General features: G+C 42.3%; 1 protein-coding gene across 1 annotated transcript in view; it reads left to right on the top strand.

Moving 5' to 3' along the window:
• The window catches only part of LOC104511670 (WD repeat- and FYVE domain-containing protein 4-like), a 17,745-nt gene extending 6,685 nt beyond the window's left edge, over positions 1-11,060 (top strand). Inside the window, exons 5-10 of the mRNA XM_010154383.1 lie at positions 715-894; positions 3,770-3,952; positions 4,934-5,021; positions 6,907-6,940; positions 8,479-8,541; positions 11,024-11,060. Coding sequence (XP_010152685.1) covers positions 715-894; positions 3,770-3,952; positions 4,934-5,021; positions 6,907-6,940; positions 8,479-8,541; positions 11,024-11,060 — 585 coding nt within the window. The remainder of the gene's footprint in view (positions 1-714; positions 895-3,769; positions 3,953-4,933; positions 5,022-6,906; positions 6,941-8,478; positions 8,542-11,023) is intronic.
• The last annotated feature ends 1,068 nt before the right edge of the window (positions 11,061-12,128 follow it).

Genomic DNA, 12,128 nt, shown 5'->3' with positions numbered 1-12,128 from the left:
GGAATGTATACAGCTGTCACTCGAGAATGCTGCATTAAAAAATTGTCATCAATATACTTCTATCCATGATTTCTGTCTGTGCTATTAAATTGCCTAAAGTGTAGACTTTTTTTTATGAAACTGAGGATAAATTAAACTGGGCACTCCTTACGTCTCTAGAACCTATTAGAAAAAACGTTGGATAATGATGAAAGAGAAAGGAATTCATATATGGCTTTAAAGCAAAAATTATCTCCAAATGCTGTTTTTCTTAAAATTGGAAAAATATTACTCTTTGTTCAGAAAAACAGAATGAAAAGACTGGGGAAGGTCCCTGAAATACAACTTGATAACTTTTGTTTTGTTTTGTTTTGTTTTTTAATATTGAGAAATAGTAGATTTCAAGCATAAATTTTAATTAAAACTGCTTGGACTGAAGTGAAAAATGATGTTTTGTTGCTGAGCACAAAGCACTGTCATACAGTCTGAAATGTAAGCTGAGGACTCTGAGTTAGTGTGCACCAGGAGGGAAATAATTTAATCTCTTGGAGACTCCACTTTCCTCAACCACAAGGATGTTTCTATAAAATTCTTTAGTATTTCCCCTCACACCTTTTTCATTTGTCCAATAACAATGATTGTTTGTTCATTCTAAGCAAATGATAGTAGGACTGTGGTTCCCTAGTAGATCAACCACCCTCTGCCTTGTTTTATTGGTTGCTGTTTCCTCACCAGGCTTTGTATGGGCACACTCAGGCAGTCACCTGCCTTGCTGCATCTGTGACCTACAGCATCTTCGTGAGTGGGTCTGATGACAAGACCTGCATCATTTGGGACCTGAACCAGCTCACTTATATAAACCAGCTTCCTGTCCATGAGGCAAGCCTCTGTTCTGTTGCCATCAACAATTCAACAGTAAGATCTTCATTTATCATCTTTCTTCTGATGTATCCATGAACATTTCATGATAATTTAATGGGTGCTCTTCCCAACGTAAAAACATCCTGAGAGTCTGATACATTGATTTTTCTTTTTTTTTTCTTTCTACAGAGGTTGCTAATAGTGTTCTTAATGATGAGAGGCAAGCACTAAAAGCAACATCTTAGACTGAGTAGCTAAGTAGAGGCATCTTTGGATGGGTAGATAGCAGGATTAAACAACTTCTGGTTTATGGAGTATGAAGTGTTACCCTAGCAGCTCCTGGATTTGGCTCACCCATAACCTTATTGCCTCCAGTATTTCATTAATTTCTTCTGATACTCAAACAGCAAAGCCATGTCAGCTAAGGCATGTTAAACCTTAGTCTGCCACCTCAGCTGACAACTTCTTTACACATTTGCAGTGACAGTGTTGGCTTTACTTTCCCTTCTACTCCCAGGTGAGGGGAGGGGTCTTGATAGCAGTGATTATAAGTCTGTTGTGGTCTCTGCCTGGCAGAATTGCATGCATGTTGATAGGAAAATATTCTGTATCGTATATTACTATAAACACTCTGGATAAGATTTTTTCCAATCTTCTATCTCCCAAAAATATTGCTTGCACATTTGTACTTTCTTTCTCTGTTAATATACTAGAGCAGGATTCCAGCTGCTCAGACAATTCAAGGTTGGATCCAGTACCAGAGCTTGTACCAAGAGAAACAAAATCGAGTTCATAGCAGTAAGAAACCAGGCCAATATTCTCCTCTTAGTCTGTGCAAAAATAGTCATCTCACATCAGATCTTTATTAACCATGCAGTCTGATGGTTAGTAATTGAGTGTGGGAATTAAGTAGCCTTTTCAGTGCCAGCTCAGCTGCCAGCCCCAGGGGTCCTGGTTAGTGTAAAACAGCAGGCCAGTGGCTTCAGCAGGCCAGTTCAGAATACCCAGGTGGTCCAGGTTCAGATCCTGGTGGTGGTTCAGTCAGCTGAATCAATGCCATGCATTCAGAAATGAGCAGGTGGGCTGGCATGGACCATGGGCTTGAAACCCCAAGAAGGTGTCATCCTCTCCTTTCTACCTAGCAGCCCACCACTGACAGTAGCCTTTTTAATTGGTAGCTCCTCTTCTAGAGCTATCCAAAACCAGGATGGTCTGTGCCAAGAACAGTCTGGTGATTGATCCAAGAGCAGTTCTGCAGCTTGTTGAAGTGAAAATGGTTAAACTGATTGAACAATAGTCTGCAGAAAGGTTCATTTAGTAGAGGAAAACCCTTAGGACTGAAACTTCAAGGAAAAAAAATGAAAAGGTCCATATGTTGTGGATGAAAAAATTCTTTTTGATGTTAGCAGAACTGGATGTTTAATTCTGAAATGTGTTTTTGTTTAGATTTTCTATATATATTTATATATTATAACATGAAAATAAAAAGAAAATATTTTGATTGAAACAAAATTACATGTTTGCTAACAAAGTTGGTTTTTTTCTCTGGAAAATTCAGATTATTTGGAAGCAAAGCTTTGAAGAAAGTAAATTCTTGAACCACATACTTTGCTGTGAAATAAGAACCCTATGCAGGTCTTTGTTATGTGATTGTTGTTTTATATATTTGCTTGAGCATCTAGAAGCTCCATTTATAGACCCAAACTTCATGGTGTTTGCATCACGTAGACACCAAATAAAAAGGCTGTCCCAAAAAGTTTATAAGCTAAGAAGGATTGTAAAAGCTTGTTGTTACTAATGATTTAGGTTAGTTTTCAATCCCTGGTCTAGACCTGAAAAACACGCTAGATCATTACCAAATGCCTGGACATTATGTACTCTCATGCAGATAAGGTGGCTGAAGTGTAATCTCTTTAATTATTGGCAACTTTGTTTCAAATGCACTATCCCTGTTTTATCTTCCAAATTCTGCCCTGCAATGCGACGAGCCCTGGCCCCAGATCATGCAGGGCTGAAGTACAGTGTCAGTTGATTCAAACCAGATGCACGCTGCTAATTTAAGGGCACACTGGCCTTTGCCAGAATCAGATGACTTTGCTGATGGTGTTCTATTTAGCTGGTTCTTAGTAGGTATCAAGAGTGGAAAGGTTAGGTGGAATTTCAATTAGTAACTTGATCAAAATGCACTTTTGATAAGATGGTTTGAAATTGGAGCGTTGGCCCTTGTCCCCAAGGGATTACCTGTGTGCCTGCTCCTCACATGCAGGCTGTGGTAAGACTGTACACCTGCACGGAAGGGAGAGGATTCGGTTGCAAAGGATGTTATCTGCAGCAGAAGGGCAGCTCACAACGCTGAGCTGGTCATCGGTCAAACGCAAAGCACGGTCTAAAAATGCGATGGCATTAAGCTCCCTGTGAGGGGCAGAGGAGGATTGTGAAATCACCAAAGGCTTCTCAGCTAAGCAGGTGATCACCATTCCCTTGTTTAAGAGAATGCTTATTTGTAAAATTGAAAAGAACACTAGTCCTGGTCCAGAACCTGTGCTAGGCTTTGCCTGTCCACAGTCCCTGTCCCCGACAGTAGCTAGATCAGTCTGATAGTCTACTTTTTTACTAAAAGCCTAGATTTTCTGGAAAATGGGTAATATTTAAAGAAATGTTTTCATTTAAAAAGATTTAAGACCCCCTTGTTTCTACATTATCTTGCTAAATTTGAGACGGTTTGGATCTCTATGACATAGAAATGTAGGAATTTTTCATGAGGAAAAAAAAAAGACATTTTTTTACTATCTGTGGTTTAAATCATTTGCCCAGAAGCAAAATGAAGGTCAGATTTTGTCAGATTTTTGTCAGTAATTTATAATCAGCATTTAAGAGCTGTGAGGAGGATGTGTAGGGTGTTGAAACATTGCTTCTTGATTTGTTACAGGGTGCTATTATCTCTTGTGCTGGATCTTACCTGTATCTGTGGACAGTCAATGGCCAGCTTCTTGCAAGCATTAACACCACCTGCAGCCCCAAAAGCCGTATTGTTTGCTGCTGCTTTGCCGAAGTGATGGACTGGGACACACACAGCATCATGATCACAGGAAGCACAGATGGAGTGGTGAGGGTAGGTAGTAGGGAGAAAGGAAAGGGAATACTGAATCGCTGTAGACCAGAGACAAGTCATACTTTCTCAGGAGCAGGAATTCACTGCTGGTTCCACCTCCAGTCTGGTGGGAAGAGCTTCCCAGAAGGCCAACCGTATCCTGGGCTGTATCCGGAGAGGTGTGGCCAGCAGGTCGAGGGAGGTGATTCTGCCCCTCTACTCTGCTTTGGTGAGACCCCACCTGGAGTACTGCGTCCAGCTGTGGAGCCCTCAATATCAGAAGGATATTGACCACTTGGAGCGAGTCCAGAGGAGGCCACGAAGATGATCAGAGGGCTGGAGCACCTCTCCTATGACGAAAGGCTGCGAGAACTGGGCTTGTTCAGCCTGGAGAAGAGGAGGCTCCGAGGAGACCTCATTGCAGCTTTCCAGTATCTGAAGGGGGCCTACAAGGGTCCTGGGAGAGGACTTTTTACAAGGGCCTGTAGTGATAGGACAAGGGGGAATGGGTATAAATTGAAATCAGGGAGGTTTAGATTAGATATCAGGAAGAAATTCTTCACAGAGAGGGTGGTGAGGCACTGGAACAGGTTGCCCAGAGATGTTGTGGATGCCCCATCCCTGGCTGTCTTCAAGGCCAGGCTGGATGTGGCTTTGAGCAACGTGGTCTAGTGCAAGGTGTCCCTGCCCATGGCAGGGGGGCTGGAACTAGATGATCTTTAAGGTCCCTTCCAACCCTAACCATTCTATGATTCTATGATTCCTGGGTTACTTGGGATCCTCTTTATTATGTAAGTTCCACAAACCCACCAGCTCCCTGCGTATATTTCTCCAGAGTGACACCCTGCAGCACAGTGATTTTTTGAAAGAGAACTGTGAAAACCTGTTCTAATGTTAAAAATCTAATTTTCATCCCTTGCTGGGAACCAGACAGACAGAGATCTCTCTTGTTGCATTGTTATAATTCATGCTTTTTCCATTTTTACCTGCTTGCTGGCACAGCTGTGGAAGACTGAATACACCAATACCCCAGGCCAAGCTGCTGGGCTGAGACTGCAGAGAGGCATGATGGAAGAGCCAGGGAACATAGGTATGACCACTGTGCTGGCTGTTAACTGCAGTGGACTGTGTGCTGCCAATCTTGTGTGGTTCTGAGGAAGAAGGAGGGGTGTGAGCACAACAGTGTAAAGGGGAGATGGTACAGGTAACTGGTCTAGTGTTACTTGTGTCCAGCAGCAGTAGTGGATAGCTACTTCCCTGCCTAAGAGATGAAGAGCAGCCCTGAGCCACCAGTCGCAAGGAACATCCTGCCTGGATGAAGCCGAAAGCTTCTTCATAGTCTCTGTCATGGGTTCTGTCAAGCTTGATAGACTACCTTTCTGCATAAACCTATGAAACTAATGAACTACCCTGGCTCCAGAAAGCCCATTTCCTTGACACCTCTTCTAATGGCTTGTACTAAAGTATCCTGGCATAATGTCAGGGTGGGCAGTGCCAGATCCTGCCCTGGGATGGAACAGGGAAGTTTGTTGCTTTTGCCACCATAAATGAGGTTAGAGGCCCTTCAGACTAGGAAAAGACCAGCAGCAGGCCCTAGTCATGGAGGTGTTTATTCAAGGCTGTGCCAAGCCGAAGCTGATACCCTGGAGTTCTCACAGAGCTGAGGTTAATAAGATGATGGGGCTATGGTACTGACTGGTATTTAAAACAATTCAAACTTGCTTCTCTGTTCTAACAAATACAGGATCTGAAACCTGCCAGGGGGCTTTAAAGGTACATCCTAAATAGCACAGTTTTCTTCTCTACACAACACATTTTATAAGAGAAAGGAATTGTGGCATTAGTATGTATAATTTACACCACTTATTTCCTGTGATCCTCATTACAGACATTCTCTATTACTTCAAATTTAGGTGCACAATTTGCATAAATATAGAGTTATGATGTAACATCTGCATAAAACGGTATTATACAGTAATAGGGCATTACCACTGAGATCTTCAGATCCGAAGTGCTGTTCATGTAACTTGGCATCTCTATTACTTAGATTACTATGTGAAAATATTTATACATAGAGAGGCATATTGGAAATGCCAAACCAGATGCCCATCTGACCTGTTGTCATGTCACTGAGAATAGATAGAGCCAGATGCTTCTGGAAAAGGAGCAAGAACACCAGAGATGCTACATGTAAAATAGTCTGGCTGTGGTAACTCCATATTTGGTTTAATTGTGCTTTCTAATTGGATTGGTGTAAATGCAGGCAAAACACTTAACATTCCTTCCAAAATCCTTGTAGTATTATGTAGTCATTTTGCAGATTCTTTATGTATACAAACAACCAATTTGGTTTAAGAATTTCCTAAATTCTTGGTAACTTCCTTTTGGCATTTATTTCTGTGTCCTATTTACTCAGATACAATTGTACAGGAATGTCTTTGAGCAAACTGAGATTTTAGATATTTTAAAAATTTGTACCTTAACTAGTTCTCCAAACTAGGATTTAAAAGCTGCCCATGGGAGCACAGCAGAATACTCCTGTTTGTGCCTTTTTCAGAGACGATCATAAAAGAAGACAAGCATTGACCAGGCATTTGGTAATGTGTAGATACACACAGCTGTTCACACGTGAGCGTAAGGATGCATGTTCTCAGATGCATACAGCAACAGTGTTCTTTATTAGAGAATTGAGAGGTGTAATCAAAGCAGTGATATGCTCCCTTAAACTATTCAGGTGACTTCAGAATTATTTTAAATGGCCAAATATTCCCACAACTCATTCTACGCATTAAAGAAAATAAAATTAATACAACACATAGTCATTAAAAAGACCAAAGTAACTATGATTGAGTTATGTTGTTAGGGGTGTGTGTGTGTGTGTATGAAATGTTCTCAGCATTTAATTATTGGTTCTGTTATGAGCAGATTTAGATAAGTTGATAATACCAGGGCTTTGTGTAATTTCTTTTTACTAGGCAATTATGGGCTGTATTATATCCTGGAAGCAAGGTATTGTGGGGCATCTTATTAAGCATAGAGCCAGTGAAAACTGATGAACAATTTTGCTGAACTAGGCATGCAATTTAGAAAGCAATAATACACAAATCCAATTTAGCACACAATTGATACAGCCGCACGTCAGCACATGTAACTATCATAGCCACAAATTAAATTGGGGTGGGCCTATTTTGCAACAGCACAGGCTGAGATTAAATATATTTGTTCTCAACTTAACAACTTGCTGACCATAAATAATAACAATCCCATCCATGCTGCCCCCAGACACTTTCTAAATATTTATTTTTAAACCACACAACAGGTAACGAGTGTGGAAAACATCTTGTTCTCTGTCGGGAACTGAGTCCCAGCCTTGCCTTGACTGGAAAACCAAGTAAGACCAGCCCAGCAGTGACAGCACTGGCTGTATCCAGGTACTGTCCTTCCCTCTGCGTTGCCACCAGTCTTGGGCAGCAGACACCGCACCAGTCTCGGTGTCTCCACCACTCTGCCCTAAATTGATGAGGTTTTATTTTATTCTGGAGTTTGTGTTACTGCTGGTGTTTTGGGGTTTGGGCTTTGTTTTTGTTATTGAGGGGTGTTTGTGTGTGGGTTTTTTGTTTGTTTTTAAATCTCAGTTGAATCACTCTGTCTCATGCAGAGTGCAAATGTAATCACTCTGGGAGCTGGTATATCTAACTATAATAAGTGTAGAATGTTGAGATAGTCAGTGATCAGGTAGGAAACAACCCAGGAGAAATAGCAGGTTTCGGTCATCATAGTTGTAGAGATCAGTCACTGCTACACTGTCTCTGCACCATAGAGAAAAACACTATCCTAGGAGCTCTGTCTCCTTAAAATCTAAACAGAATTTTTTGGCCAAAGGACAACTTTGTTGCTAAACTCCTGTCAGTTTGCACAGCCAGCAATATTTTAGCTTACTCAATCCCCCTCCTGCAGTTTCATCTGTCTGTAATAATTGTGACCTCCAACTCCAGGATGTGACAATGTACTGTTAAACAAATGCTCTCTTTCTCTCCAAAAGTGTTGGCATTTTGATAGATGCTAAAATGATTCCTATATTCTGCATGCTCAGATTTAGAGCACTAAATGACTGTGATGTTTATTATGCACTGAAAGTGGGAAAGTTTTGGGGAATAAGGTTAATTTCATTAGTGTTAGTGGCAGTTCATGCAGCAGAGATTTCAGTGTCTGAAGCCATGACATTATATGCTAACAAATCTGATCTCTGAATCTGGCCAGCAAATTATTTAATATTCACAGTGTTTCAGAGAAGGGTAAGAGCTTCTTACCTGGTTAGATTGGCCACAACTAACCCGTTGAACTCCAGGAGAGTTTGTATCCAATTCAAAGTTCTATCTTTGAAGTACAAATCTTTGTCTACTCTATATCATTGTTCTTCAAATTTAACATTAATGATAACCTACTCTCCTGAACATTGCATGCTCTTAATTGCTACACATACAGGAGAAAGCCTTGATCCTATTTGCATTCTGTTCTTAATCACTTTTCTCTTTTTCTTTCTCAAGAAATTCCTCCAAGCTCCTAGTTGGTGATGACTGGGGAAGAGTCTACTGCTGGTCTGTGGACGGGTAAGAAGAAATATCCAAGAGCTCATTTTGTCAGCCTCTTGGATGGAGAGAAAATTACACTTCAGAGCATGAAAGAATTGGAGAAACTGGAAGCATGTGCTTGGGGACTGAATCTCAAGGGAGTTGTTGGACTGACCCTGTAGTCAACTAATTGAAATTAAAGAATGGACTCCAGAGTTGTGAGAGAGATGCTGACAGACATGCCCACAGACAATGAGATTTTGCAGTACTTTTCCTGGAAAAACTTTCGTATTTTAAATGTTGTTTTAGATACTGAATTTGGCAAAACACATTGTATTTCACAAATAATAGCTAGCAAATAAAACTGCCTTGACTATGCCAAAGAGCAATGAAGCTTAATAAATTTAACATATTCTAATTGTAATACTGTGAGATCAGAAGATACTGATGATGCTTCAAACAGATATCAAGTGGTTTGTTGCAGTATCTTTGTTCTTACTAACATACAATATTGTATTCACAGAGTGGAAGGGGTTGGAAGGGACCTCTAGAGATCATCTAGTGCAACCCCCCTGTCAGAGCAGAATCACCTGGAGTAGATCACACAAGAACAAATCCAGGCGCCTTTGGAAAGTCTCCAGAGGAGACTCCACCACCTCTCTGGGCAGCCTGTTCCAGGGCTCTGTCACCCTCACAGTGAAGAAGGGTTTCCTCATGTTCAGGCTGAACCTTCTGTTTTCCAGTTTATGGCCATTGCCCCTAGTCCCGACACTGGACACCACTGAGAAGAGCCTGGCCCCAGATTCCTGACATGCCCCCGCAGCATCCTCTTCTCCAAGCTAAACAGACCCAGCTCACACAGCCTTTCCTCATATGGAAGATGCTCCAGGCCCTTAATTGTCTTAGTGGCCCTGGACCCTCTCCAGTAGTTCCTTGTCCTTCCTGAACTGGGGAGCCCAGAACTGGACACAGCACTCCAGGTGAGGCCTCACCAGCGCAGAGGGGCAGGATAACTTCCCTTGAGCTGCTGGCCTCGCTCTCCTTAAGGCACCCCAGGATGCCACTGGCTGCCTTGGCTGCAAAAGCACACTGTTGGCTCATGGTCATCCTGCTGTCCAGTAGGACTCCAAGGTCCTTTTCCCCAGAGCTGTCCTCCAGCAGAACAGCCCCAACCTGTACTGATCCATAGGGTGGTTCTTCCCCAGATGCAGTACTTTACACTTGCCCTTATTGAATTGTATTAGATTTCTTCCTGCCCAGCTCTCCAGCCTGTCTAGGTCATGCTGGATGGCAGAACAGCCTTTTGGTATGGCAGCCATTCCTCCCAGTTTGGTATGGTCAGCAAATTTGCTGAGAGTTCTATTCTATCCTTTCGTCCAGGTCATTGATGAATATACTGAATAGGGCTGGACCCAGCACTGACCCCTGAGGGACACCATTAGCCAGAGACCTCCAACTAGACTCTGCCCCATTGACCACAACTCTCTGAGCTCTTTCTTCCAGCCAGTTCCCAACCCACCCCACTGCCCAGTGATCCAGTCCATACTTCCTAAGCTTGTCTATGAGGTGCCATGGGAGACTGTGTCAAAAGATTTGCTGAAGTCAAGGTAAACCAGATCCACTGCCTTACCCCCATCTAGTGATGCCATCATAAAACCTATCAGATTGGTCAAGCATGACTTGCCCTTGTTGAATCCAGGCTGACTACTCGTGATAAACTTCATTTGCTCAACATGCTTTGAGATGACACCAAGAACAAGTTGTTCCATCATCTTTCCAGGGATAGAGGTGAGGCTGACTGGCCTAGGACCCAGATCGTCCTTCTTGTCTTTTTTGAAGATTGGAGTAACATTGGCTTCCCTCCAGTCCTCAGACACCTCTGCCGTTCTCCAGGACTTTTCAAAGATTATGGAGAGTGGCCTAGCAATGACTTCTACCAGCTCCCTCAGCACTTGTGGGTGCATCCCATCAAGGCCCATGGATGTGTGCATGTTCAGTTTGCTAAATGATTTCTAACCTAATCCTCTTCAACTGAGGCAAAACCTTCCTTTCTCATGACTTCAATGGCTATCATTAATATCTCTGTTCCTACTCTTCCTCCTTTCCTGAATCTGCATGAAAATGTATGCCTGACTTCTGAAAAGCCCTTTTGTTTGCAAAGTGAAGCTAGAAATTCCCAGGCTGATAGTGGTGCCTTTATCCAGCCCCCTTGTGAACATGTGTTATGGTGCAATCTTTATTTTCTTCATCTCTGAGTTTTTTGCTCTTTTTTTTTTTTTTCCATAGTGAACAAGGCAGGTGAAATACATGGAATGGTGAGGATGAAGATCTGGCACAGCTGGTCAACATATCCTTCACTGCCTTCTTTCCTTGCCTTGTCCTGGTGTTCTCTGGAATATTGGTATACGAGACATACTTCAGGATTTATCTTCATGGTTACACTGCAAGGTAGAAGTAGGTTCATGTGGTGTAAGAAGGCTGAGGCAATAGTGTAATAAATTTGTGTCATTTGTGTCCCTAGTGGAGATGGAGAAAGTGTGAAAAATCAAGATCCTTAACACTATGAGAATTTCAAGGAGCTAGACTGATAACTAACCCTCTCCCATATCCCTGCTTGACGTGGTAAAGACATTGAGTATCTTATTTTACAAACAGAAGAGCTGAGCAGCCACTTAGGCAGAGCAGCTTCATGAACATCATGGACTGAGTAGGACAGAGCCAGGATGAACTCAAAGGACAATTATGGCCATGGAGGCCCTTGTGTTCATACTACTGAATACACCCCTGAACAGACAGAGCCAGGAGAGTTTCCTGATTTCCACTACACTGGGACTGGTTAGCACTGCAGGAGTGAAGCCTTGTGTGTACTGCACTGGACAGTCAGAGACTGAGGAACTGCTGTGTGCCAAATTCTTGGTGCTAGAGACTTGCCAGCATCATTAGGAAGAATCTGGAGTATAAGACAGGTTTTTACCAGTCTTCCTCCAACTACACCATCAACTTTCTTCTTCCTCTAGGGCAGTGCTTTGTTCATGACTCTTCTTTTGAATGATGTTGCTGAATGAGCAAGACTTCCTACGGCAAGCAGCTTCCTTCCTTACAGAGTGCTGACACATGTCCTCCCCCCAATCCCAACCCGCAGCTCAGTCTAACCTCCACAGAGAGTGAGGTAATTGCCTGTGGAAAATGTAGTAATTAGAGGCTAGCTTGTGATGCAGACATACAAGGAAGGCTGCATTATGTCTACACAGATGACCTGCCTGGTTATCCTTTCTAACCTCCAAGTGCATGACTTGATGACTCAAATACTATCATTTCTGTGCTCAGTGAAACATACACTGAAAATGGGCCAAAACGCACCAATGTCTTTGCAATCAAAGTAACCATATGGAGCAAGCATGGACCATGCCCATCTTTCCTTTTCCTGAGAACTAGGGAAAGGTCAATTGTCATAAAATTCAACAAAATTAAGTACACTACTTCTTTCCTCTTCCCTCTCTGCACCTTCCTTAAAAATAAGCTGTGATTTGGATACATGGCCAGCAAGATTTGGACTCCTGTCAACTCTTAATACAGCTTTACTGACCCATGATAAAGGCGATTAAGAATGATGAAAGCAACTCACT

The sequence above is a fragment of the Eurypyga helias genome, unplaced genomic scaffold (assembly GCF_000690775.1).
Source record: "Eurypyga helias isolate BGI_N326 unplaced genomic scaffold, ASM69077v1 scaffold8376, whole genome shotgun sequence".
Taxonomy (NCBI): Eukaryota; Metazoa; Chordata; class Aves; order Eurypygiformes; family Eurypygidae; genus Eurypyga; species Eurypyga helias.
The sequence above is the reverse complement of the archived record's forward strand: the minus strand, read 5'-3'. Positions and strand labels throughout refer to the sequence as shown.